The sequence below is a fragment of the Loxodonta africana genome, chromosome 26 (genome assembly GCF_030014295.1).
Source record: "Loxodonta africana isolate mLoxAfr1 chromosome 26, mLoxAfr1.hap2, whole genome shotgun sequence".
NCBI lineage: Eukaryota > Metazoa > Chordata > Mammalia > Proboscidea > Elephantidae > Loxodonta > Loxodonta africana.
In genome coordinates this window covers 856,994-882,644 of record NC_087367.1, presented here as the reverse complement: position 1 = coordinate 882,644, position 25,651 = coordinate 856,994, and the positions used below count along the sequence as shown (strand labels likewise).

The 25,651-nt window shown below is 40.4% G+C and overlaps 1 protein-coding gene across 6 annotated transcripts in view; it reads right to left on the bottom strand.

Annotated features, from left to right (window-relative positions):
* USP34 (ubiquitin specific peptidase 34) overlaps nucleotides 1-25,651 on the bottom strand; it is a 249,426-nt gene that overhangs the window by 177,049 nt on the left and 46,726 nt on the right. For 5 of the 6 annotated variants that reach the window (XM_064276991.1, XM_064276988.1, XM_064276990.1 and 2 more), the window contains exons 3-6: nucleotides 24,563-24,983; nucleotides 9,019-9,069; nucleotides 8,683-8,832; nucleotides 5,374-5,441 (exon numbers count right to left, since the gene is read on the bottom strand). In XM_064276991.1, the coding sequence (XP_064133061.1) occupies nucleotides 5,374-5,441; nucleotides 8,683-8,832; nucleotides 9,019-9,069; nucleotides 24,563-24,983 (690 nt within the window). The remainder of the gene's footprint in view (nucleotides 1-5,373; nucleotides 5,442-8,682; nucleotides 8,833-9,018; nucleotides 9,070-24,562; nucleotides 24,984-25,651) is intronic. The other variant, XM_064276994.1, reaches the window with a different exon arrangement.

Here is a 25,651-nt window from a genome sequence, read left to right as displayed (position 1 = left end):
GATACAAAAATCTTCAACAAGATACTAGAAAGCTGAACCCAACGGCATACTAAACCAAACCAACTGCCATCAAGTTGATTCTGACTCATGGCAACCCTATACGATACAGTACAACAACCCCCACAGGGTTTCCAAGGAGCGGCTGTTGGATTTGAACTGCTGACCTTTTGGTTAGGAGCCGAGCTCTTCGCCACTGCACCAACAGCATATTAAAAGGGCTACAACCATGATCGAGTGCACCACCATTATTACACGGAAAAGGTCCACATGATCGTCTCAATGGATGCAGAGGACGCTTCGACAAAATCCAAAACCCTTTCATGATAAAAACACTCAGCAAACTAGGAAGAGAAGGGAAACTCCTCAACGAGATAAAGGGCATCTAGGAAATGCCTACAGCTAACATCACACTCAACGGTGAATGACTGAAAGCTTTTCCGCACAGGTCAGGATCAAGAAAAGGACACCAGCTTTCACCACTGCTACTCAACAATTGTACTGGAAGCTCTAGCCAGAGCAAAAATAAATAAAAGACATCCAAATCAGAAAGGAAGAAATAAAATTATCTCTATTCACAGATGATATTATTCCTACACAGAGAGAATCCCAAAGAATCCAAAAGAAAGCTATTAGAGCTAAGAAATAAATTAGGCAAAGTCACAGCACAAAATCAAAACGCAAACATCTGTTGGGTTTTTATACACCAGCAATGGGCAAGCTGAACTAGCTGAAGAGGAAATTAAGAAAACGACTCCATTTAGAATAGCATATAAAGGAACAAAATGCCTAGGAATAAATTTAACCAGGGAAGTGAAAGATATGTACACTGAAAACTATAAAATACTGCCGAAAGGAATTAAAGAAGATCTAGATAAATGGAATGACATCTCATGTTCACAGACTGGAAGATGACGGCAGTACCCAAAGCAACATACGGACTCAATGCAGTACCATCCAAATTTCAAGAGCCTATTTTGCTGAAATGTAAAAGTCAATCCTCAAATTCACAAGGAATGGAAAAGGATTCAAAGAGCAAAACAATCTTGGGGGAAAAAATAGGATTAACACTTTCCAATTTCGAAACTTACTACAAAGCTACAGTAATGAAAACAGTGTGGTGCTGGTATAAACATTAAGACCAACAGAACAGAACTGACAATCCAGAAATAAGCCCACATATCTACGGCCTAATGATTTTCAACAAGGGTGCCAGGTCCATCCCGTGGTAAAAAAAAAAAAAAAATAGGCCCTTTAACAAATGCTGCTGGGAAAACTAGATCGAGTAATACAAAGAATGAAGGTGGAACCATACGTCATACCATATATGAAAATTAAAAGAGACTGATGACCTAAACATAAGAATTAAAAACATAAAATTCTTAGAAGAAAATACAGCAGTAAAGCTTCAAGACCTTGTTTTTGACAATGGATATTTAGGTATAACAAAAGTATAAGCAACAAAAGAAAAAAGACATAAACTGAACTTCATCAAATTAAAAACTTTTATAGAGGAAAAAGCTCAAAAGAAGTAACATTTTGAAAATGACAAATAAAATGCCCCACCCCTAGCCATAAGACACTGCCCGAATTTCACTATAATCCACACTTCTTAGTGATCATAATAAATACCCCATGATACCATCCCAAGGAGCATCTCTCAGAATTAAAAATACCAAAATTTTAAAAAATCATCAACAGAGACACAGATCAAAATGCATATCCTCCCCACTCTGCTTGAAAATCCTATTTCTGCTTGAAAAATTGCATCTTTAAACATGTAATTTACATTTCTATAAGAATATGGTATAAGCGTAATATTTCCTTGTTACATACAATTGGATATCCAAGTTTTTATCATAATTGTTATTTCAAATAAACCGAAAAAACAATTTATTACTTAAAAAAAAGTTTTTAAACTTCTGTACATCAAAGGACTATCAACGAAGTGAAAAGACAGCCTACAGAATGGGAAAAAATATTTGGAAACCATATTTCTCGTAAGGGTTTAATATTCAAAACATAAAAAAATTCCTTCAACTCAACAACAAAAAGACAAAAAAACCAATTAAAAAATAGCAAACAACCTGAACAGCGTTTCTTCAAAGTAGACATACAAATGGCCAACAAGCACATGAAGGCATGCTCAACTCGTGAGCATTCAGGGAAACACCAAGTCAAAACTACAATGAGATGCCACTTCAAACCCACTACTGTTGCTACCGTTAGCTGCTGAGATGGCCCCCAGCTCACGACAACTTCACACACAAGGGAGCCAAACGCGCCTGGTCCTGCACCGCTCACGTGATTAGCTGCAGACAGGACTACTGTGATCCCTGGTTTTCACTGGCTGATCTTCAGAAGTGGATCGCCAGGTCTCTCCTCCCAGTCTGTCTTAGTCTGGAAGCTCTGCTGGAACCTACCGAGCACCATAATAACAAACAAGTTTCCACCATCAGACAAGCGGGGGCTGCACAGGAGGTGCACTGGCCAGGAACAGAGCCCAGATGCCCACACAGAAGACGAGGATCCTACCACTGATCCACTGCTGCCCTGACATCTGGTAGGATGGCTACTGTCAGGAAAACATAAGCTAAGTGTTGGCAAGGATGTGGAGGAAGTGGGACCCTCATGGACTGCTACTGAGAATATAAAATGGTTCAGGCCCTATGTTAAACAGGAGCTGAGTTTCTGTGTGAGGGATCCCCAAGAAGTTCAACACAGAATCATCCTATGACCCAGCAAGTCCACTCCTAGCTAAACACCTACAAGACTTGAAAGCACAACTCGGATATCTGTACACCAATTTACTGCAGCGTTATTCACAATAGTCCAAAGATGGAAACAACCCAAGTGTCCATCAAAAGATGAAAGGATGAAGAAAATGTGGTACATGCATACAAGGAAATTATTAATCAGCCATAGAGAAATGAAGTCCTAATACATGCTATGACATGGATAAACATCATGCTGAGTGAAATAAGTCAGACGTGAGAAGACAAAAGCTGTATGATCCCACTTACATGAAATATCTAGATTAAGCAGATGCACAGAGACAAAAGGTCAGTAGTTACTGAGGGCCGGCAGAAGGAAGGAATGGGGAGCTATTGCCTAAGGGGTACTGCGTGTCTCTTTAGGGTGACAAACTGCTGCAAACAGCGGTGATGGTTTCACAACACAGTGAATATAATTAATGGCACTGAACTGTACACTTAATAATGGTTAAAATGGCAACTTTTTAAAATATACATATATTTTATCACATAAAATTTTTTTAAAAAATCCAAACAGATACACGACTTCATCCCAGGATCTCTTCTATTCTCTTTCTACATCTCTCTGCAGGGACTTCATTCTCTCCCATGGTTTTTAAACGCTGCCTTTAGGCTGACAACTCCTAAGTTCCTGATGTTGTTCTGAACTGAGGCTCATATTCCCAACTTGCCAGCTCCACTGAAATGTCTCCACCAGGCATCTCGAAACCACACCCTTTAAGTTCTCCCAATCTTTGACATACTGGTCAACAGTACCCACAGCACAAAAGAGAAAACTGGCGGGTTGGGGGATAAACATCGCCCATGATGGTACCCTCTCCTTATACCCCACAATCACCAGTCTTACCAATTTATTTTCACTTAAACTCATCCATTTTCTGAAATCATCATAAACAAGTATTGTCATTTCTTTCCAGGACTACTACTTTAACCTTTTAATTGGCCTCCCAGCTTCTACTCCATCACCCCTGTAATTCATAGTGCACTTAAAGGTCAAGGTGATCTCTTCAAAAACATGATGAATTCTCTCTTAAAACCCTCAATAGGTTTTCTAATGCTAAAATAAAATCCGGACTCCTTACAACAGCCTGGAAGGTCCTGAATGATCTGGCCCTGTTTATCCTGCTTCCTATCATAAACGTATCCCCTGACCCACTGTGCTCCACTCCACCCACACCAGTCTGCTTTTAGTCTCTTAACATGTCATATTCTTTCCAACTCCTTCTTCCTGGAATACGTCCTTCTCATCATCACTGAACTGGCTGATTCACGTCCTTCAGATGTCACCTTGCGGAAAGGCCTCATGTTCCCTCCCTATCACATCACCTTTCCTGCAGAGCATTCGTCATTATCTGATTCTTTTCCTGATACTTTTTCTCAACGTCTAGAACCCAAAAAAACCCAAACCCACTGCCATCAAGTCGATTCGGACTCATAGCAACCCTACAGGACAGAGCAGAACTGCCCCGTAGTTTCCAAGGAGCACCTGGTGGATTCGAACTGCCGACCTTTTGGTTAGCAGCCGTAGAACTTAACCACTACACCACCAGGGTTTCCAAAAAACAGCAGTTACTCAAATATTTGCAAATAAAAAAAGTAAAATCATAGATTTTATGAAGAATTATAATTCTCAGAACTCCAACAATTCACAATCTAAGAAGTCTCATCGAACTAAGAAGTCTAGCCCCCTTCCCTACCCTTTTTCCCTCTGTTTGAGACTTACAAAACCCCAGTATCATCTCCTCCTCATTGAGACTTTCCTTGTCTCCCTATTTAAAATTGTAACCCAACCTCTAAACTCTTAGTCTGCCTTTACCGCTGTTTTTCTCTATAAAATACCACTTTCTGACATGCTACACATAATTTACTTATTTTGTCTGCCCTTCCATACTAGGCTGCACAAGAGAGCAGAGTTATTTTTTAATCTCGGCTATATTCCCAGTGCCTAGAATGGAGCCCTAGTGGCAGAGTGGTTAAGAGCTATGGCTGCTAACCAAAAGGTCGGCTGCTAACCAAGAAGGCTGGCAGTTCGAACCCACCAGTCGCTCCTTGGAAACCCTATGAGGCAGTTTTACTCTGTCCTACAGGATCACTATGAATTGGAATCCACTTGACAGCAATGGGCTTTTTTTAGACCATGAAATACTTAACATATACTTGTTGACTGAACAGTGGAATGTTATACAACTATTATCAATTTCTCTTTTTCTATATTGATAAAAAAACAAACTAAATCCAATGCTGTCGAGTCGATTCCAACTCACAGTGACTCTACAGGACAGAAGAGAACTGCCCCATAGGGTTTTCAAGGAGTGGCTGGTGAACTCAAATTGCAGACCTTTTGGTTGGCAGCCAAGCTCTTAACCACTGCGCCACCAGGGCTCCAATAAAAAAAACAGTCCAAAATAAACTGCTTAAAAGTAAACACATTAAATATAAACCCACGTACGTACATAAAAAATACGATACACCAAACTGTTAATTAAAATTTTCTCTAGATGGGATTACGAGGGATTTTTATGCAGTGTAATTCTGTGCTATGTTATAAATGGTTTAAACATGCAATACATTCACAAAGGGGAAAAAGATTTTATAAACTTACCTGATAACATAGGTCCTAAAAGGTATAATGTGCTGCATGACAGCAGGGATATGTAGCCATATTCTAATCTAAAAAAAAAAAAAAAAAAAGATGACATTAATGTATAACAAATAGGTGAAATACTTCTCTAACTTTAAGAGTAAGACGATTTAAATGTCACTGAATTGTACATGTAAAAAACACTGACTTTGCAAATGTTTTGTTATATACGCTTTCACAATAATAAAGCAATTAAAAAAAAAAGGATTTAGTGTTTTGCTGCCTCTAAATCTACATACATTTTATTATTAATTTTGAGAAGAGTAAACTTTTTAGAAATAAAATTACACATATATCATGTAAGTAACTTAACCTAAATATATATTCTTTCTATAAAATACCAAATTACCTATGGGTTCTTTGGAAACCCTGGTGGCATAGTGGTTAAGTGCTACGGCTGTTAGCCAAAAGGCTGGCCGTTCACATCTACCAGGTGCTCCCTGGGAACTCTATGGGGCAGTTCTACTCTCTCCTATAGGGTCGCTAGGAGTTGGAATCAACTCAACGGCAATGGGTTAGGTTAGTTAGGTTACGGTTTCTAGTCACTTCAAATCCATCAAAGTCAAATATATTTTACAGAGTGAAGCACTACTATGGTATCACAGTATCTACAACTCTTCACTAAGCTTTGACTATAAATACCCTTCATCTACGTTATAACAAACCTGTTCTCTCGCTTTTTTCTGTACGATACTCTAACTCATTTCTAAATATTATACTAGTTCTATTCTCATAAATACCCATTGCAGTCAGTTTCGACTGATAGTGATCCTATAGGACGGAGTACAACTGCCCCAAACGGTTTCCAAGGAGCAGCTGGTGGATTCAAACTACCGACCTTTTTTTTTTGGTTAGTAGCCAAGCTCTTAACTACTTGCACCACCAGAGCTCCAAATAGTGACCTAGGAAATCTTGTTTTCTTAATCTCCCCTGCTTCCATTCTCCAGGGCAGCTATTTCAAACTTTCTTCGTACTATTCAAACCCATCCCACCTCTCCAACATGACTTCTCAGCACGTGATTTAGGGTACCTGTTGCCGTCGGGTCAACTCCAACTTCAAGGGGACCCGATGGGACAGAGTACAACTGCCCCATAGGGTTTCCAAAGTTATAATCTTAACAGACGCAGACGGCCACATCTTTCTCCCGTGGAGCAGCTGGTGGGTTTGAACTTTCAGTTAGCAGCCAAGAACTTAACCACTGTATCACCAGGGCTCTTTGATTAGGCATACTACTGCAAGTAAACTCCTCAACTTCCTGCCACTCCCTTTCCCAATCCATTTTCAATACCCAAGCCAAAATGGTATTTCGAAGCACTGAATGAAAACGAATGTTCCAGACCAAAGCTCAAGTTGGATGGCAGTAGCCCACGAGCTCCCCGACATATCAGCACGGTAAGGTCCGTTATGATCTGGTCTCTCTCTCTTCCTTCCTGTCTTCAGCATCCTTCACACCCTACCCGATGATACAGTCATACAAAGTTAATTCCAGAAATTCAACATGCCTTCTTCATCTCTGGGTTTTTCTTCGACCCAGTATTTCACCTCTCCGCTGTGGTGGCACAACATTTAAGTGCTCAGCTGCTAACTAAAAGGCTGGCAGTTTGAACCCACCCAACAGCTCCATGGGAGAAAAACCTAGCAATATGCTCTGTAAAGACCGTTTTTGTTAGGTGCTCTCAAGCTGGTTCCAACTCACAAAGACCCCACATACATACAACAGAAGGAAACACACTGCCTGGTCCTGTACCACCCCACAACTGTTGCTATGTTCCAGCCCATCACTGCAGCCACTGTGTCAGTCCATCTCAGTGAGGGTCTTCCTCTTTTTCTTTGGCCTCTACCTTACCAAGCATGATGCTCTCATCTCCAGGGACTGGTCCCTCCTGATAACATGTCCAAAGTATATGATACGAAGTCTTACCATTCCCACTTCTAAGGAGCATTCTGGCTGTACAGCCTAGAAAACTCTATGAGGCAGTTATATTCTTATCACAAACTGATCTACAGCACAGCTTCCCCTAGCCACAACTTTATAAACCCTGGTCATTTCTGTATGTCCATTTCTTTTCTTGAGAAATAGGTAGCTGGTTTAGCCATACTGTTTAGGTATCGATATGGCTGGAGCTCCTATTTGGGAATCTCTGAATTTACACAGGATTTCCACACAGGAAAGAAGAGTCCTATGCTTTCTTTTCCTTGGAAAGGAAAGAAAAAAAACCCTTAAGTTATAAACCATGTTTAGAGTAAGATAGGTAAAGGCTGGCCTTATGGACTACGTGTTCTTCCTACAATTTATTTTAGTATACATACTTTCACTTTATATACATACTATAATTAATTAATCCATATTAGTTATTATTTAAGGGAATTCAGTTATGTAAGAATCCTGGCTTTACTAAAGTTAGATTAAGTTTTGCTATACCAATTTTTTAAATGATGACCAGGTTATTAAAGGGTGAATTTTAATATATCAGTAAATGTGGAAACAGAGAATTTTAATATATAGGTGGTAAAAATTCTGTTTCCACATTTACTGAGCTTCACATTAACTGGCATTCATAACATATGAAAAATTATCTTCTTTACAAGGCAAAAAGAGATGCTAACTCTCTATTTTAATAGAAAAGGCAGGCAGACACACAGTGGTTAATACCTAAGCTAACTATCATCTAAGTTACCAAAACCCTAAGAAGCCAATATTTTCCCACGACAAAATCCTAAGCAAAAAAGTTGAAATTAATATAAGAAAAGAGATTTGTGCATAGCTAACTATCTAATATTTAAGACAAAAGATTTAAAACTGAATTTACCCATTTTAACAAAAAAAGCACCAAATTTATTCAAAATTAAAAGTTGAGTATAGCAACTTTTGTAAGTTTTCTTATAATAAAATTAAAATATGAATAACTTTTAAAGTTTCCATATACAACTTTTCCAAAATATAATCCAGAAAAAAACGTTTTATTTTACATGCAAACCAATCAAAAGTTGCCTTTATTTATTTATGACATAAAATTCATGTCATTGAAATGATAGGCTCTGTTCCAAAGATTAAAACCTTTCTAAACAATACTTGGAAACCCTAGTGGCATAGCGGTTAAGTGCTACGCCTGCTAATGAAAAGGTTCGTGGTTCAAATCCACCAGGCGCTCCTTGGAAACTCTATGGGAAGCTCTACGGGGCAGTTCTACTCTATCCTATAGGGTCGCTATGAGTCGGAATCAACGCAATGGCAATGGGTGTGGTCTTTTTTGGTAAACAATACTTACATTAGATACAACTGTAATAAACGCATGTGCTACAAGAAATGGCAAAGTTTCAGGAGTCCCATATTCAAAACAATCCTTCATGAGAGAAAGGCCATTTTTCCCACAAAACAAACATACATAACGGAGCAAATGCAATGGTACTTCTACATCCTGGGAAAATAAAGAAGATACGTCATTATTTAAAAGCCTAACAGGAACAATTTCCATTTTATTACCAATACTAGAAATACACATATCGGACATAAAAATAAACTCAAAGACATATATAAACAAAGATAAGCCCAACACAAAATATTCCTTCCATAAACCCTGAAATGAAAAAAGATAAACACTTACATTCATATCACAGAATGCCCCCAATATGTTGCTTTCTTGGGTTGATATATCCTAATTAAAAAATAAATAAATAAACAAACACTATTAGGTCACAATTGCTAAATGACAATCTAAAAAATATATACGATTTTCTGGAAGTCTAATTTTATGAAAACTCAATAGTTTTGAAACTGCTTCTCATGAAGAATGAAGTGTCCCTAACTGAAGCTTATCTGACTCAGCTCTAAAGTATATTTCCACCCTTCTCCACAAAAATCTTTCTATACGTACTACACATTATCCTGGCTTTTTAAAACTATTTAACCTTTCTTCAAATAATCGTGGTAGTTTTTATAAAAATACATTATAACTTAGCTAAGTGGTTTTGAAACTATACTGTAGAATTCCCTAGAGATACACTCAAGAGTTGCATAAAAAATGACGGTTTTCCACATGTACGATTTAAACTTCCTGAAAGCACACTCATTTATTGTTGGTGAAAGTATAAATTGGTACGAACTTCTTCTAAGGGCAATCTGACAACTGGACCCCAGGTGGCGCAGTGGTTAAGAGCTCAACTGCGAACTAAGAAGTCGGCAGTCCAAAGCCATCCGTCGCTCCTTGGAAACCCTATGGGGCAGTTCTACTCAAGGGCAGTTCTATAGGGTCACTATAGGTCGGAATCAACTCGACTACAACAGGTTTAGTTTTTATGAGCATTGAAAATGCACATTCCCTTTGATCTAGCAATTCATCTTTCTGGATACGTACCCTAAGGAACCAGAGACATGCTGGAAAAGAGACGTATAATCACACTGACTATAATTATTTATAACACCCCAAAGTCAGAAGCAGCTAAACATCCATCAACAGAAGAGTGGTTAAATAATGGTGGTGATGATCACTCGGTGCCTTACGAGCCATTAAAAACTGTAAGATGGGCATGAGGAATTTTTACAGGGTGATGGTAATGTTTTAAATATTGAAATGTAGTAACAGTTGCACAACTCTATAAATTTACTAAAACTCATTAAATTACCTACTTTAAACAAGAGATTTTTATGGTATGTAAGTTACACTTTGAAAAAGTGTGAAGAAAAGTTAAGGCTGATCCATATGTACAGACACAGAAAGACAAGACCTTGTAATACATTTTTAAAAACCTAAAATTTATTAACATGGTCTGATTTTAGTAACTTTTTAAGTATCTGAAAATACCAGAACCAATTTTGTCACAATGTTTTCTTGAGGAGATGATGGAGAAAACGGGAAGTTCAAGGCTTTTTAAAGGCTATTTTTATATATTCTTTATTTTTCAGTTTGCACTCTGAAAAATGCTGATTTTATAATCAGAAAGCTACATACTCTCATCTGAAAAGTTAGCTGCCAAAGGGGCCTGTTCATTCCTTGCTGCTTCCTGTTTTATATATTCAGCTCCACTGCTGAAGCGTGAAAATCAGACTGAGAACAATCACACAGAACTCTCCAGAACATTTCAGTGAACCAAAAACAAACGGTGTCCTTACAGAAGCCAAAACACTTGTCCCAGTAAGTGCACTCAGGCCCCTAAATCCGCTCCCGAGCTTCTACCACCAGGGCCCCAGTTAAAGCTTCAAGTTGTTCTCAACAAACCTTTTCGCTGTCTTCAAAAAGGCCTGCATTCAAGAGCCCCTCTGGTATTGTTAACTATGGCCTCGCTGACCAGGTGAATCCTGCTAGAATATTAGGTACCATTTCTAGGGCCTAACATGAGAGGGGCAGTTCTCCTTTGCCCTATCGGGTGGCTATGAGTCAGAATCAGCTCAACAACCACTTTTTCTTTTTGAAAACAGAAACAGCTAGAGAAGCTAACAGAATTCTACCTGACGTGTGCCATGTTATTCGCGGATTGGCAACATCAGGAGAAGGGTTCGCTTACTTCCACTCTGCATACACGATGATGCTACTCTAAGATTACTGCCATCTTACTTTAACAGCATTTAAAGAGTTAATGTAGACCCACAGGTGACGGCCCTGGGAACATGAGAAGTCTCGCCTGAAGCTGAATCAACATCATTTTTCTTTCAAAAGTTCCAATTTTAGATGACTCCCAAAGAGGCTTTAGAAAACCTATCTGGGATTTTTTAAAGCTTTTATTCAAAGTCTCACGTTTACTAAATGTAAGAGGATGCCATACTATTTCTAGAAGCAAACAGTAAGAGTTTGTCCATTATTATTTTAAAAGAAAAAAAAAAAAAAAAGAAATGAGCAAATGAGATTAATATGGTAATTGCATATCTAATTAAGCAAATGTTCCATAATCAAACTAAGATGAATTAAAGGCCAAGAAATAAAGAATAAAATTTCTGCTTAAAAAGTCAGCGGTTCTGAAACCAGACAGTGGTGATGGTTATAATCTCTGGAATATACTTCAAACCACTGAACTGCACGCTTTAAGGGGATAAATTTCATGATATGCAAATTTTATCTCAATAAAGAGACAGGGTAAAAAGTCTGCGGAAAGGCAACAAGAGGAAGCTAGCCTAACCTAGAAGCTGTTCCAACATAAACACACACACTGAACCTACCCCATCACATCACGTGTCCATTTAAACAGAAGTGCGGTCGTTCCTCCCCTTTCTACATTTTTATACTGATTTTTACTCAGAAATAAATTTTAACACTACTGCAACACCTCATTTTATAGGATTACACAGCTATGCAAGACTAAAATAAAGAATTCAACCAGACAAAAAAAAGTCTGGAACCTGAACAGTACACACTTCCAATTACTAGATCTTTAAAGACACTGTCAACTTTGACAGGGAGGAAAAGAAAGAATGGGGGATGCAGTGGGGCGGGGGAGAGCTGGGTTCCAACTTCCCATGTGGATCCAACAGTTAGAGCAGTCAGTTAACAATGATGGAGAAGCTGTGCAGCAGACGTGACCTGGATTCTAGGATTCTCCACAAAATGGTGTGCAAACCTGAGCAAACCTTTTTTGACCTCTGCTCGCCAATTTTCTTCTTATAAATACAAGTGTGCACTAGGTTTCTAAAACCACAGGTACTAACACATGAGTTTTTATCTTTTACTTAGAAAAAGTTCTGCCTATTTATGCCTCTTAAAAAAAAACCAAAAATCAAAATAAGAGTTACATTTAACAAGAGCCCACACTATATGATTATATCATCTTCTTTTGTCTACACACTGTAAAAAGCCAAATGTTTTTATGTCAATATTAAGTTAACAAGTCTTAGGATTTTTCTGTTTTAATTTATCTGGAGAAGATGGCAGAAGAGTACAAAGGAAAGACTGGATGGAAAGGCTATCTTCTCATAGAAAGGTGGGATAATATTTTCCCCAATAATTTCTACTGCATTGCATAGTAAGTGCTAGTTTTCTTAAAGGCATCTGTATTCATGTGTATCTACACACATTTATATATACATACACAGTAATTATATCTTAACATATTTTGTGATATATGTTTTCTTAATGTACACATACATTTATATCTATATGTTTTATAATATATTTACATACATAAATTGTGTATTTTAAAATTGTTTTATTACATATATATACATATGCTACCAAGGTTCTGAACTGAAACCCTTTGAAACAGGTGACCCTTAACACATTTAATTACATGGTCACTAGTACAGAAACTAGAATCTTTAGAGTATTTATAATAGATCATCGCTAAGATATTAAAAAAAGGAACCCTGGTGGCGCCTTGGTTAAGCACTTGGCTGCTAATGAAAGCACGGAGGTCTGAACCCAGCCAGCAGCTCCATGGGAGAAAGAACTGGCGATCTGCTCCTGTAAAAGTTACAGCCGGGAAAACCCTGGGGGACAACTCTACTCCATCACATGCTGTCACCTAACAACAAGGTATTAGTAACTTGGGAAACAAAACAGTAAGCATAGAACTAGAGAAGTACCTACCTAACAGGGGAAACCCTGGTGGCTAGTGGCTAAGTGCTACAGCTGCTAACCAAAGGGTCCACGGTTCGAATCCACCAGGCACTCCTTGGAAACTCTATGGGGCAGCTCTACTCTGTCCTATAGGGTTGCTAGGGGTCGGAACTGACTCAATGGCACTGGGTTTGGTTTTTTTGATACCTAACAGAATTCTGTGTAAGGAGGTTCCCCCTTTACTGTATCTAAAAATGCTTTTTATTAGGATTTTACCCCAAAGGCTTCATGAGATCATTTCTTTCAACCAAGTGCTCACAGGGAATGATACTCAAGAACAATAATCATGAGGCACTTCATTCCAAAAGGAAAAATACAGGGAATACGCCTACACTCAGAGAGTAGCATGTTTTAAAACCAGAAAGAAAGAAAGAAAAAAAAATGATGAGTAAATTGATTTTAGGAACCAAACAGATTTAGTATTGCTATACTTCTATTACTAAGAGATTTTTAGCTGGAGAAAATTTATTTCTAAGAAACTGCATGAATTACACATATCTAGGTCCCTAAACAATTTTTAGCATCTTTTAATTCCTAATTTAAGACCTTAAAACACTATTTACATGGTGTTCTTAAAATTAAATTTTGCAAGTTTATACACAAATGTTATTAGCTGCCGTGAAGTCAGCCCCCAACTAACGGTGAATCACGCAAGCAGGGTTTTCTCCAGCTCATTTTCTTCCTGGTCCGTCCTAGGCTGAAGCGCCACTGAAGCCTGTTCAGCACCACAGCAACACACAAGCCTCTACCACAGATGGGCGGTGGTGCGCTTGAGGTGCACTGGACCGGACTCAAACCCAGCTCTCCCACACGGAAGGAGAGAATCCTACCACCGAACCACCAGCTGTACAAATGGGTCCCCTTTTATCATTGTTGTTGAAAAAGATTCTGAGAAGACTTTTTTTTTTTTTTACGTTTAGTAAAGAGATCCTTTATGATGTTTCTATATAGGAAGAAAACTAAGTATTCTAGAAGATGGAACCCAACGTGATCTAAAGTATTGTTATGGGGAATTCTAATGGTGAAAATATTCATCTCCTGAGCCAGGTTTTTAAATAGTCTAAATTTAGTGTTAAAATATCCTCAGTAAAGCAAGATTATTTTCTAGATGAGGAGACAGAAGTCTAGAGAATGAAGTATGAAGATTACAGAACAAATGAGCTAGAGAAGAGTCGCCCTTAAAAAAAAAAGCAGATGGTAGATACTCCAAGGGCCACAACTCCTCCCATCTAGGAAGCACGCATCTCCTCAAGGAGCCTTTGCCTCTCCTCCCATCCAGAGATGGAGAAGACTTCTCCGCTGTTTTGAATTTGGGCTGCGTTTGGGAACTGCTTCAGAACAGAATGCGGCAAAGTGACACTGTGTGATTCCAAGAAGCTGGACCTTACATTACAAAGCCTTACACTTCCACTGTCATCCTCTTGGAGGGTTGTAAGACTGCCATGTAAGGAACCCATTCTACCCTACTGGAGAATGCGAGCCCACATGGAGAAAATCCAAGGAGCCTCAGTCAACAGCCAGCACCCACGGCTGGACATGTGAGTGACAACATCTTAGACCTTCCGACCAGTCAGACTTTCCAAGTCAAGGCAGCTGCATAGATGAACCCAAGCAAAACCAAGAAAGGAATTAACCAGCCAACCCACAGAATCAAGAGAAATAATACATCGTTATTTTAAGCTAGTAATTATATTACCACGTAACTGTCTCAATTCCTGCTGTGACTAAAAGAAATCCCACTATCTAAATAAGGCTAAGGTGAGCCACTAAGCTCTTGGGAAAGTTTGGAAAAAATACCACTAGGAAGAGGAGCCAAGATGGCAGCTTAGTCAGATGTACTATGCCATCCCTCTACAACCAAATGACAAGTTACGGATGACAATCCCGGTACCCTGAGCATCGAATGAAAGAATAAAGAAATAGATCAAACACCGACTGGAAGAAGAAGCTGAGGGAAAACAGTGAACAAGGAGAGAAGCAGAGCGGAGGTAGAGAAACAGGGAGGAGGTACCCTGCAAGCCAGCCCAGGATAGTGTGGCCACATTGAGACAAAGTCAGCATAGATCCCCACTGAGAAGCACAGTAAGGCAGATTCACAGAACTCCCAAAACAAGACAGAGAAACGGTGTAGGCATACCCAGAGTGAAGCCAGACCCATCTGCTACCCCTCTCCCTGTTCACCCCAGAAGTAGGGCACTCCTGGCTGCTCGCCCACCCAATTCTGTTCCTCGCCCACTGCCCCACTGAACGGACCAAGGGAGCACCACCATGCTCCCCAGCCACCCACCCCACCACTCACCCTGTCAAGTGGCCGAGTGAGTGCTACTGCACTCCCTGACCGCCTGACTACTCAATCCATCCCTATCCTGCTACTCCACCAACTTGGTGGAGAGAGTACCTTTGTGACTGAGCATTCCCACACCACACCCATGTTCACTGCAGCATTGTTCACAATAGCAAAAAGATGGAAACAACCTAAGTGTACATCAACAGATGAATGGATAAACTGTGGTATACACATACAAAGAATACTACACAACAATAAAGAATCACAATGAATCCGCAAACTTTCTCACAACATAGATAAATCTGGAGAACATTATGCTGAGTGAAATAAGTCAATCACAAAAGGGCAAATATTATATGAGACCACTATTACAAAAAGTCAAGAATAGGTTTACAAACAAATAGAAACATTCTTTGATGGTTACCAGGGATGGGATGGGGAAGGAGGGAGATTGACCAACTAGAGCGTGGGTAAGTGTTAATTTTGGTGAAGAGAAAGGCAATACGCAACATGGGGGAAGTCATCAAAACGTGACCAAGGCAAATGAAGACACTGTGACATAAAATCCTATAACAACAGTAATAACAAACAGTAATCTGTGAGGAGATACACAGGCTGCTGTGTACGCTAAAGAGGTGAGGGAGGATACATACATGAGTACACCTGTGTGTACACACAGGCATGCTTGTGGGTCTTTCCACATACAGGACTGCCTCGCTTTATTGCGCTTCGCTTTACTGTGCTTCACAGACATAGTGTTTTTTACAAATTGAAGGTCTGTGGCAGTCCTGTGTTGAGCAAGTCCATTAACGCCATTTTTCCAACAGCATGTGCTCACTTCACATCTCTGTGTCACATTTGGGTAATTTTCACCATGTTTCAAACTTTTTCATTATTATTATATCTGTTATAGACATCTGTGGTCAGTGGTTTTTGATGTTACTATCGTAACTGTTTTGGGGCGCCACAAACCACACCCATATAAGACAGCAAACTTAATCGATAAATTCTGTGTGCCTTCTGACTGCTCCACTGACCCGCCATTCCCCCATCTCCCTCCCTCTCCTCAGGCCTCCCTATTCCCTGAGACACGACAATACTGAAATGAGGCTAATTAATAACCCTACAATGCCCTCGAAGTGTTCAAGTGAAAGGAAGAGTCACACGTCTCTCACTTTATATCAAAACCCAGAAGTGATTAAACTTAGTGAGGAAAGCATGTCCAAAGCCAGGACTGGCTGAAAAAGCCAGGCCTCGTGCGTCAAACAATGAGCCATGTTGTGAATGCAAAGTGCAAGTTCTTGAAGGAAATGAAAAGTGCTACTCCAGTGAACATACAACTGATAATAAAGCGAATACAGCCTTATTGCTGATGTAGAGAAAGTTTTAGCAGTCTGGATAGAGGATCAAACCTCTTAAGCCAAAGCCTGATCCAGAGCAAGACCCTAACTCTCTTAAATTCTATGAAGGTTGAGAGAGGTGGGGAAGCTGCACAAGAAAAGTCTGAAGCTGGCACAGATTGGTTCATAAGTCTTAAGTCACCCCTAAATCTAGCTACGGTAAGTGACGAAGGCGGAGGTGCGGCAAGTCACCCCTAAATCTAGCTACGGTAACTGACCAAGGCGGAGCTGCGGCAAGTCACCCCTAAATCTAGCTACGGTAACTGACCAAGGCGGCTACACTCAACAGCAGATTTTCAATGGAGAAGAAACAGCCTCATATTAGGAGAAGGTGCCATCTAGGACTTTCACAGCTAGAGAGGAGAAGTCAACGCCTGGCTTCAGAGCTTCAAAGGACAGGCTGACTCTCGTTAGGGGCTGATGCAGCTGGTGACTTGAAGCTGAAACCAATGCTCATTTATCATTCTGAAAATCCTAGGGCCCTTAAAGAAGTAAGATAAATCTCCCCCTGTTGAGATCTACTCTGCTCAGAAAAAAAGATTCCTCTCAAAATATTTCTGCTCATTCGCAATGCACCTGGTCACCCAAAAGCTCTGATGGAAACGTACAAGGACATTAATGTTGTTTCCAGGCCTGCCAACACAGCATCCATTCTGCAGCCCATGGATCAAGGAGTAATTTTGACTTCCAAGTCTTATTATTTAAGAAATACAGGAGCCAAGGCCAAGATGGCAGAGTAGACAGATGCTTCATGTGGTCCCTCTTGCAATAAAGACCCGAAAAAAACAAGTGAATCTGTTGTTGTTGTTGTTAGGTGCCATGGAGTCGGTTCCAACCCATAGCGACCCTACGCACAACAGAACTAAACACTGCCCAGTCCTGCACCATTCTCACAATTGTGGCTATGCCTCAACCCACTGCTGCAGCCCTGAGTCAATCCATCTCATCGAGGGTCCTCCTCTTTCTCCGTGACCCTCTACTTTACCAAACATGATGTACTTCTCCAGGGACTGATGCCCCCTGACAACATGTCCAAAGTATGTGACAGTCTCACCATCCTTGCTTCCAAGGGGCATTCTGGTTGTACTTCTTCCTGTGAATCGATGATACATGACAACCTAGGAGCCCAGAACGTCAAAGGCAAAGTTTAGGAATCAGACTGAGCAGCAGGGGGAGGGAGAAGCAGATTAGAAGCTGCAAGGAGTTGCCAGACCTGACCAAGTGGGAACCGGCACCCTGCAGGCCAGACTGACTCGTGTGCGCAGTGAGGGAAGCAGTGGCACTCGGGACGCGTTTTCCACATCAGGAGAGACAGAGTGACGGAGAGTCTACTCAAGCTTCCAGAACCAGTGAAAAGTAGGGCTCAATTGCCAAAAGATAAGTACATGTGTCTAACCTACCACTCGGATCAAAAAACACTCCCTTTGAGAAGAACCTCTCTCCCATTTACCTCCCCGCTCCTTGCCCGGCACTGGGTCTGGGCTGGGTTTAGTGATCGCCACATCCTCTGGGCCAGAAGTAGGACCCGTCACATACCTTAAGCCATTCTCCTGGCTTTGGAGAGGGAACAAATCAACAAGCAGGAAAAAATAATCTGCCAGCTCCCCTAAGCCAGGAACTCAGGGCAGACACAGCCCCTTTGCCAAGGTGCAGGCATAAAGGGTCTGTGGATTTTGAATGCCCTTCACCCCTGCATAGACCTGTGTGGGCCCATTTCAACGGCACAGGCCGTCATTAGCACAGTACAACAGGGTATATACCTGAAGCCTATTTTCAACTGTATTGGCTATAAGGTGGAGCGGCAGGTTTGTGACATCTTATACTACTCTGCCCACTAAGCAGGGTCCTCACCTACCCACATCAGGGGCCTGAGGACTGATGGCTTCACCAATGCCATCAAGCCACCCATGACAGGGGTCCAAGAAAAAGTGGTGCCTCCCAGTCCTTACAGCCAACAGCACTGGGTGCTCATAGTCTGGCTGCAAAATCTACGCACCTATGCACTCTAGGGAACAGGGACATGCTTTCCTCCCAGACACCCGGGGCAGCCGTCAGCCTCCTGCCTTGTTCAGCATATGATACCCTACCACAGCCAGATACCTGCACCTACTCCAATCACCCTTGCCCGTCCAGTACTATAGGTAAGCACCTGCACCACACACGGTGACCGACGACCTGGACACCTGAGCTGAATCCACAGAAGAAAAGTAAATGGACTCTTGGGCTCACATGCCTAGGACAGCTCTAACCACCTGGTGACAGGATGTGAGGGCTTCAAAGGTGTCAATAATCAAACTAGCTCACACGACCAGCCTACCTGGACATATAAAAACAAGAAGCTGGGATGCAGTAAGCAGACATAAAATAAATAGATATAATAGCTTACTGATGAATTGGAGACATCAGTCAACATCAAATTACATAAAAAGGCAGACCATGATGGCTTCAGCAAGCACCCGAAACAAAGAATCAAGAAACCTTTTGGAGGAAGAGAAATTTCTTGGAACTATCGGAGGTAGAATTCAAAAGATTAATACACAGAGCTCTTCAAGAGATCAGGAAAGACATCGGGCAAAATGCAGAACAAGCCAAGGAACACACAAACAAAGCAACAGAGGAACTTAAGAAGGTTATACAAGAGCATAATGACAAATTTAACAGGCTGCAAAAAGAGACAGTAAACTGAAATCCAAAGATTAACAATAAAATTTCAGAATTAGGCAACTCAATAGAAAGTCGCAGGAGCAGAACTGAGGCAACGGAAGTCAGAATTAGTGGTACTGAAAATAAAGCACTTGACACCAACTTATTTGAAGAAAAATCAGATGAAAGAATTAAAAAAAAATGAAAAAGCCCTAAGAATTATACGGGACTCTGTCAAGAGGAATAGCCTATGAGTAATTGGAATACCAGAACAGGGTGGCATAAAAGAAAATACAGGGAGAAATGTTGAAGATTTGTTGGCAGAAAACTTCCCTGATATTATGAAAGATGATATCTACCCAAGAAGCTCATCGAACCCTACACAAGGTAGATCACAAAAGAAAGTCACCAAAAAAAAAGGTCACCAAGACATATTATAATCAAATTTGCCAAAACCGAAGATAAAGAGATAATTTTAAGAGCAGCTAGGGATAAACAAAAAGTCATCTACAAAGGGGAGTCAATAAGACTAAGCTTGGAGCACTCGGCAGAAACCACACAGGCAAGGCTGCCATGGGATGACATATATAAAGCCTTGAATGAAAAAAATTGCCATCCAAGAATTACAGATCCAGCAAAACTGTCTCTCACATGTGATGGTGAAATTAGGACATTTACAGATAAACAGAAACTTAGGAAATTTGTAAAAACCAAACCAAAATTACAAGAAATACTAAAGGGAGTCCTCTGGTTAGAAAATCAATAACATCAGATAATAACTCAAGAGCAGAACACAGGACAGAATAACCACATATCAACCCAGATAGGGAAGTCACAAATAAATCAAAGCTAAGATACTGAAAATAGGGAAACAGAGACGTCAATACATAAAAGACGACAACACTAAAACAGAAAAGAGGGACTAAATAACGTAGTCATAGATTTTTCACTCGGAGAGGACGTCAAGGCGATATAAAGAAATGAAAGACTGGTTTACACTTAGAAAAATAGAGGTAAATATTAAGGTAACCACAAAGGAAACTAAGCATCCTACACATCAAAATGAAAAACATAAAGACTCAGCACATACTTAAAAACAATCAAAGGGATAAAAATATATAGAGAAAAATGACTCAGCACAGAAAATTAAGTGCAACAAAGTAACGGTCAACAACAACAACAAAAAAACACATCCAAAAGACAGCACTAAACTCATACCTACCAGTAATTACACTGAATGAAAATGGACTAAAAGCACCAATAAAGAGACAGAGAGTGACAGAATGGATAAAAGAACACGATCCATCTATATGCTGCCTACAAGAGACACACCTTAAAGACACAAACTTAAAAGATGGAAAAAAATATATCAAGCAAACAACAATCAAAAAAGAGCAGGAGTGGCAAAAGTAATCTCTGACAAAATAGATTTTAAAGTAAAATTCACCACAAAGGATAAGGAAGTATACTATATAATGACTAAAGGGTCAATACATCAGGAGGACGTAACCATAACAAACATTTACACACCCAGCGAAAGGACTCCAGATACAGAGAATTAGAAGTGGAGCCTGAAGATGGGACTAAACTAACTGCAGCCACCTCCGGATAAAACTTTAACGGATGAGGAGTTGCTTCTTATGATGAGCAAGGACAGTGGTTCCTTGAGATGGAATCTGTTCCTGGTGAAGGTGCTGTGAACACTGCCGAAATGACAACAAAGGATTTAGAACGTTACATAAACTTAGCTGACGAGGCAGCAGCAGGGTTTGAAAAGACTGATTCCAATTCTCAAAGAAGTTCTACTGTGTGTAAAATGCTATCAAAACAGCACTGCATGCTACAGAGAAATCGTTCATGAAAGAAGAGTCAATCAATGTGACAAACTTCATGATCTTAAGAAACTGCCACAGCCACCCAATCCTCAGCAACCACCACCCTAGTCTGTCAGCAGTCATCAACATAAAGGCAAGACCCTCTACCAGCAACGGTTAGGACTCGCTGAAGGCTCAGATGATGGTTAGCATTTTTTTTTTTTTAGCAATAAAGTATTTTTCAATTAAGGTACATACAGTTTTTTTTAGACATAATGCTATGACACATTTAACAGGCTACAGCATAGTGTAAACATAACTTTTACGTGTGCCGGGAAACCAAAAAATTTGTGTTGCTCACTTCAATGCAACATTCACTTTATGGCGTTATTTGCTTTACTGCGAATATCTCCAAGGAACACCTGTGCGTATCTGTAAATGCTGCAGCTACACTCACGTAGAGAATAGAGCACACAGGGGGCAGAGGTACAGAAAACTACTTAGGCATTACACATCGCGACTGAACTACTTGGTGTGAAGGCTAAGGACCAGTCTCGGGGGACGCTGTGCTCAACTGGCGAGACACAGTTCCAGAGATAATGTTCCACATCTGTCACAGATCGAATCTTGTCCCCCCCAAAACATCTGTCAACTTGGTTAGGCCACGATTCCCAGTATTGGGTGGCTGTCCTCCATTTTGTGATTGTAATTTAATGTTAAGAGGATTAGGGTGGGATCGTAACACCACCCTTACTCAAGGCACTTCCCTGAGCCATTGTAAAGGGATTTTCCCTGGTGTGTGGCCTGTACTACCTTTTCTCTTTCAGAGATAAAAGGAAAGGGAAGCTAGTAGAGAGCTGGCGACTTTGTACCACCAAGAAAGCAGCACCAGGAGCAGAGCACGTCCTCACACCTGGGGTTCCTGTGCAGAGAAGCTCTTAGTCTAGGGGAAGATTCACGAGAAAGACCTTCCTCCAGAGCCGACAGGGAGAAAGCCTTCGGCTGGAGCTGACGCCCTGAATTTGGACTTTTAGCCTATGTTACTGTGAGAAAATAAATTTCTCTTTGTTAAAGCCATCCACTTGTGGTACACTTCTGTTACAGCAGCACTAGGTAACTAAGACAACATCCTAGCACGGTGAGTAGCATCTGGGGTCTTAAAAGCTTGTGAAGGGCCATCTAAGAGCCAACTCTTAGTGCTTCCTGCCTGGAGCAAAGGAGAATGAAGAATACTGAAGGCTCCAAGAAGCAATTTGTCCAAAGGCTAAGCACCCACAGTAACCACTGCCTCCACTACCAACCACTCTGACTAGGATCACAATACAAGGTCTGGTTAGAATGTGTAAAACATACAGAACAAAATTAAAATTTAAAATAAAAAAACAGACTTACTGGTCTGAAAGAGACTGGAGGAACCCCGAGATTACTGCCCTAAGACAAGCTTTTAACTTGAAACCGAATATACTCCTGAAGGTCACCTTCCAGCCAAATAATAGACAGGGCTATAAAATAAACACCGCCCCCCCATGAAGAACATGCTTCTTAGAACAATCAACTATATGAGACCAGAAGGGCAACATTTGCCCAACACAAAAGCTGAGAAGGCAGGGAGGGGCAGGGGAACCAGAACAATGCAAACGGGAACCCAGGGAGGAAATGGGGAGAATGCTGACACCCAACCATTGATAACCAAAAATAAAACCAAACCCAGTGCCGTCGACTCGATTCTGACTCATAGCGACCCTATACGACAGAGTAGAACTGCCCCATAGAGTTCCCAAGGAGCAACTGGCAGATTCGAACTGCCAACCCTTTGGTTAACAGCCGTATCATTTAACCAATACACCACCAGGGTTTCCCAACCATTAATAGGAAAACTAATTTGCTGTGTAAACTTTCACCTAAAGGCCAATAAAATGTTCAAGGGGGGGGCAGAATACATATATATCCCAACTTTTATATATATATATATATACACACACACATAAATCACTAATGGAAACAGTCAAGTGTCTTAATTTACCAAAAGATATTACCACTTAAAACTACTGTTGTTGCTGGGTGCCATGAAGTCTATTCCAACTCATTGTGACCCCGTGCAACAGAGTAAAAACTGCCCCAATTGATTTTCTTGGCTGGAATCTTTAATGAGTAATTTTTAAAGGAGCCCTGGCGGGGCAGTGGTTATGCACTCATCTGCTAACCAGAAGGTTGGAGGTTCAAATCCACCAGCTGCTCCACGGGAGAAAGACGTGGCAGTTGGCTTCTGTAAAGATTACAGCCTTGGAAACTCTATGGGTATGGTGTGATTAACTACTTTTGTATGTGGCCGTTCTAGCCATAGTCTTGTGACTGCCACCCAGGTGACTGAGTGGGGCTGTGCAAAGAAGATAACTGTGGCCCGCCGAGGGGACTGGTCAGTTTTGCCTTAAGAGAGAGCCAATTCCAGAGCAGAGAGGAGAGCCCGCCACCATCAAAGAAGGAGAGACCCACGGGAGATGGACAATGGGCTCCCAAGCCCACAGAGCAAGAAAGCTGAGTGCCTTTCGGCAGAGACTGAGGGCCACGGAGAAGTCCATGCCTGATCCACGAATTTGGGAGTTGCCAGCCTCTACAAGCACGTGACCCATTTCTTTTATATGCTTGTGAGTTCTGTGAGATGCTGTAGCGAATCAGGGAACCCAAAGACAGGAGGTACAGTACTGAGGCGAGGGGAAATAGCTGATGTTAGAGATGATGGGTGGCAGAGCAGCTTGGAAAAGTTAGACATTTGGGACACCTTTAACCTCCACCTCATAGGAGCCAGGTTTGTGTTGATCCTTATAAAAGAAATTATTCATTTAACAGGGCAGTTCTATCTGTCCTATAGGGGCATTATAAGTCAGAATTGACTCAACAGTACCTTGGTTTTTTGGATTTAATGTTTACAGAATCAGGTTATCAGTTCTTTCTCCCACGGAGCTGCTGGGCAGGTTCAAAATGCCAAACTTTCGGTTAGTAGTCAAGCACTTAACCACTGTGCCACCAGGGCTCCTTTTAAAACTAATAATTACTAATACTTGGTTAGTTTTTTTCCTTAACAAAGGAATTTCTAAATTCTGTTATTTATGTTTCTAAGAATGAAATCCAAAATTCTCTGTGCCTCTTTTTCCTCAAGCATTACTTCTTAAACAGATAAGCATACATCTACACCACTGAAATGGTGAGATCACTAACGGTTCAATTTTTACAAGTTCAAGTGACCAATTTTTCCTTAATAGGACCACGCTGAGCAAATGTTCAACACAAACTGCTATAAAAATCTGCTGGAGAAATCTTAGTAACGGTAGTGATTTTTATAGATTTTTCCATCAACATTAACTCTGTCTTCAAATTTACTCACATGTGAGAAATAGATGCCAAGTGAACTATGACTTATATTACGTAGAATTCACAGTGCCTATTTTTTTTTTTTTACATACCTCTATAGTAGGATGAGTGTTATGCTTGTAAGCAGTATATAAGGGAAACTGAATTTGAAAAATTTTTGCCACACACAGTAAGAGTTTTTCCTTCTCATCTGTACTCCATAAACTAAAAGGGTCAGAGCTCTTTGAAGATTCCTCCTCAGTCAGATTACAAATTCTTGTAGAGTCCGATTTTTTTTCTATTGATTTTTGTCTTTCTGTACTTTCTTCACTACACTCTCTTTCTACATTCAGCGGTTCTTCTGCTTGGTTATTCTCATCTTGCCACGTGGAATCTATGTTGATAGGAGTACAATGTTTACAAAGCTGGTCCCGGAGCACCTGAACTTGGGCAATCACTAAGTTAATAAGCGCACAAACTACTTGGTTAAAAATCTCCAGATGCTTATATTCCTTGAAGCAGCACAGACATTGCCTATAAGAGAAAAAAAAGTCGATAAATGAAAGCTTCCTAGAGAGGCAACCACTGTATTTTTCTAATAAGTAACAAGAAAAATCAAATAAGCAAATACTAAAATACTTCTTTCCTAGATTTGTTTTTATTTCCTCCTTCCTGTTAGGGTAGCATCATAAAAACTTATAACTACAACATCATATCAACAACTGGTATTTTAGTTAGTGTAAAGACACCACCATTAGGTCTACAGCTGTATCCTCAGTTTTATGTACGTACTTATCTGTCCTGCAGAAAGAGATGTTTTAGAACAAAAATTGTGGCATATTTCTTTGCTTCTCCAAGTACTGAGCATCTAGTGTTTGTTTAGTAAGTATTAGGAAACTAGCTATAATAAACATCTGACTAGTGTAGCTAGTTGGTTATTTAAATCAGGAGTTTTGCTCTCAACCAATAAAACAGCTACATTTTTAAATTAATAATTTCCCTGAAGGCTACTTGGGAGGGGCATTTCTAACTTACTTGGTAAATCAAGTGTGTTTAGGAACACCACACACACACACACACACACACCAGCTCCAGTAAAAAATAAAAACAGTAAAAGTCAGTAAGTATTACATACAAATCTAACTCTTTTTTACATGTTCTGTGAGTAGTACAATGCTTAATGCTTGGTATATTGTGAATAA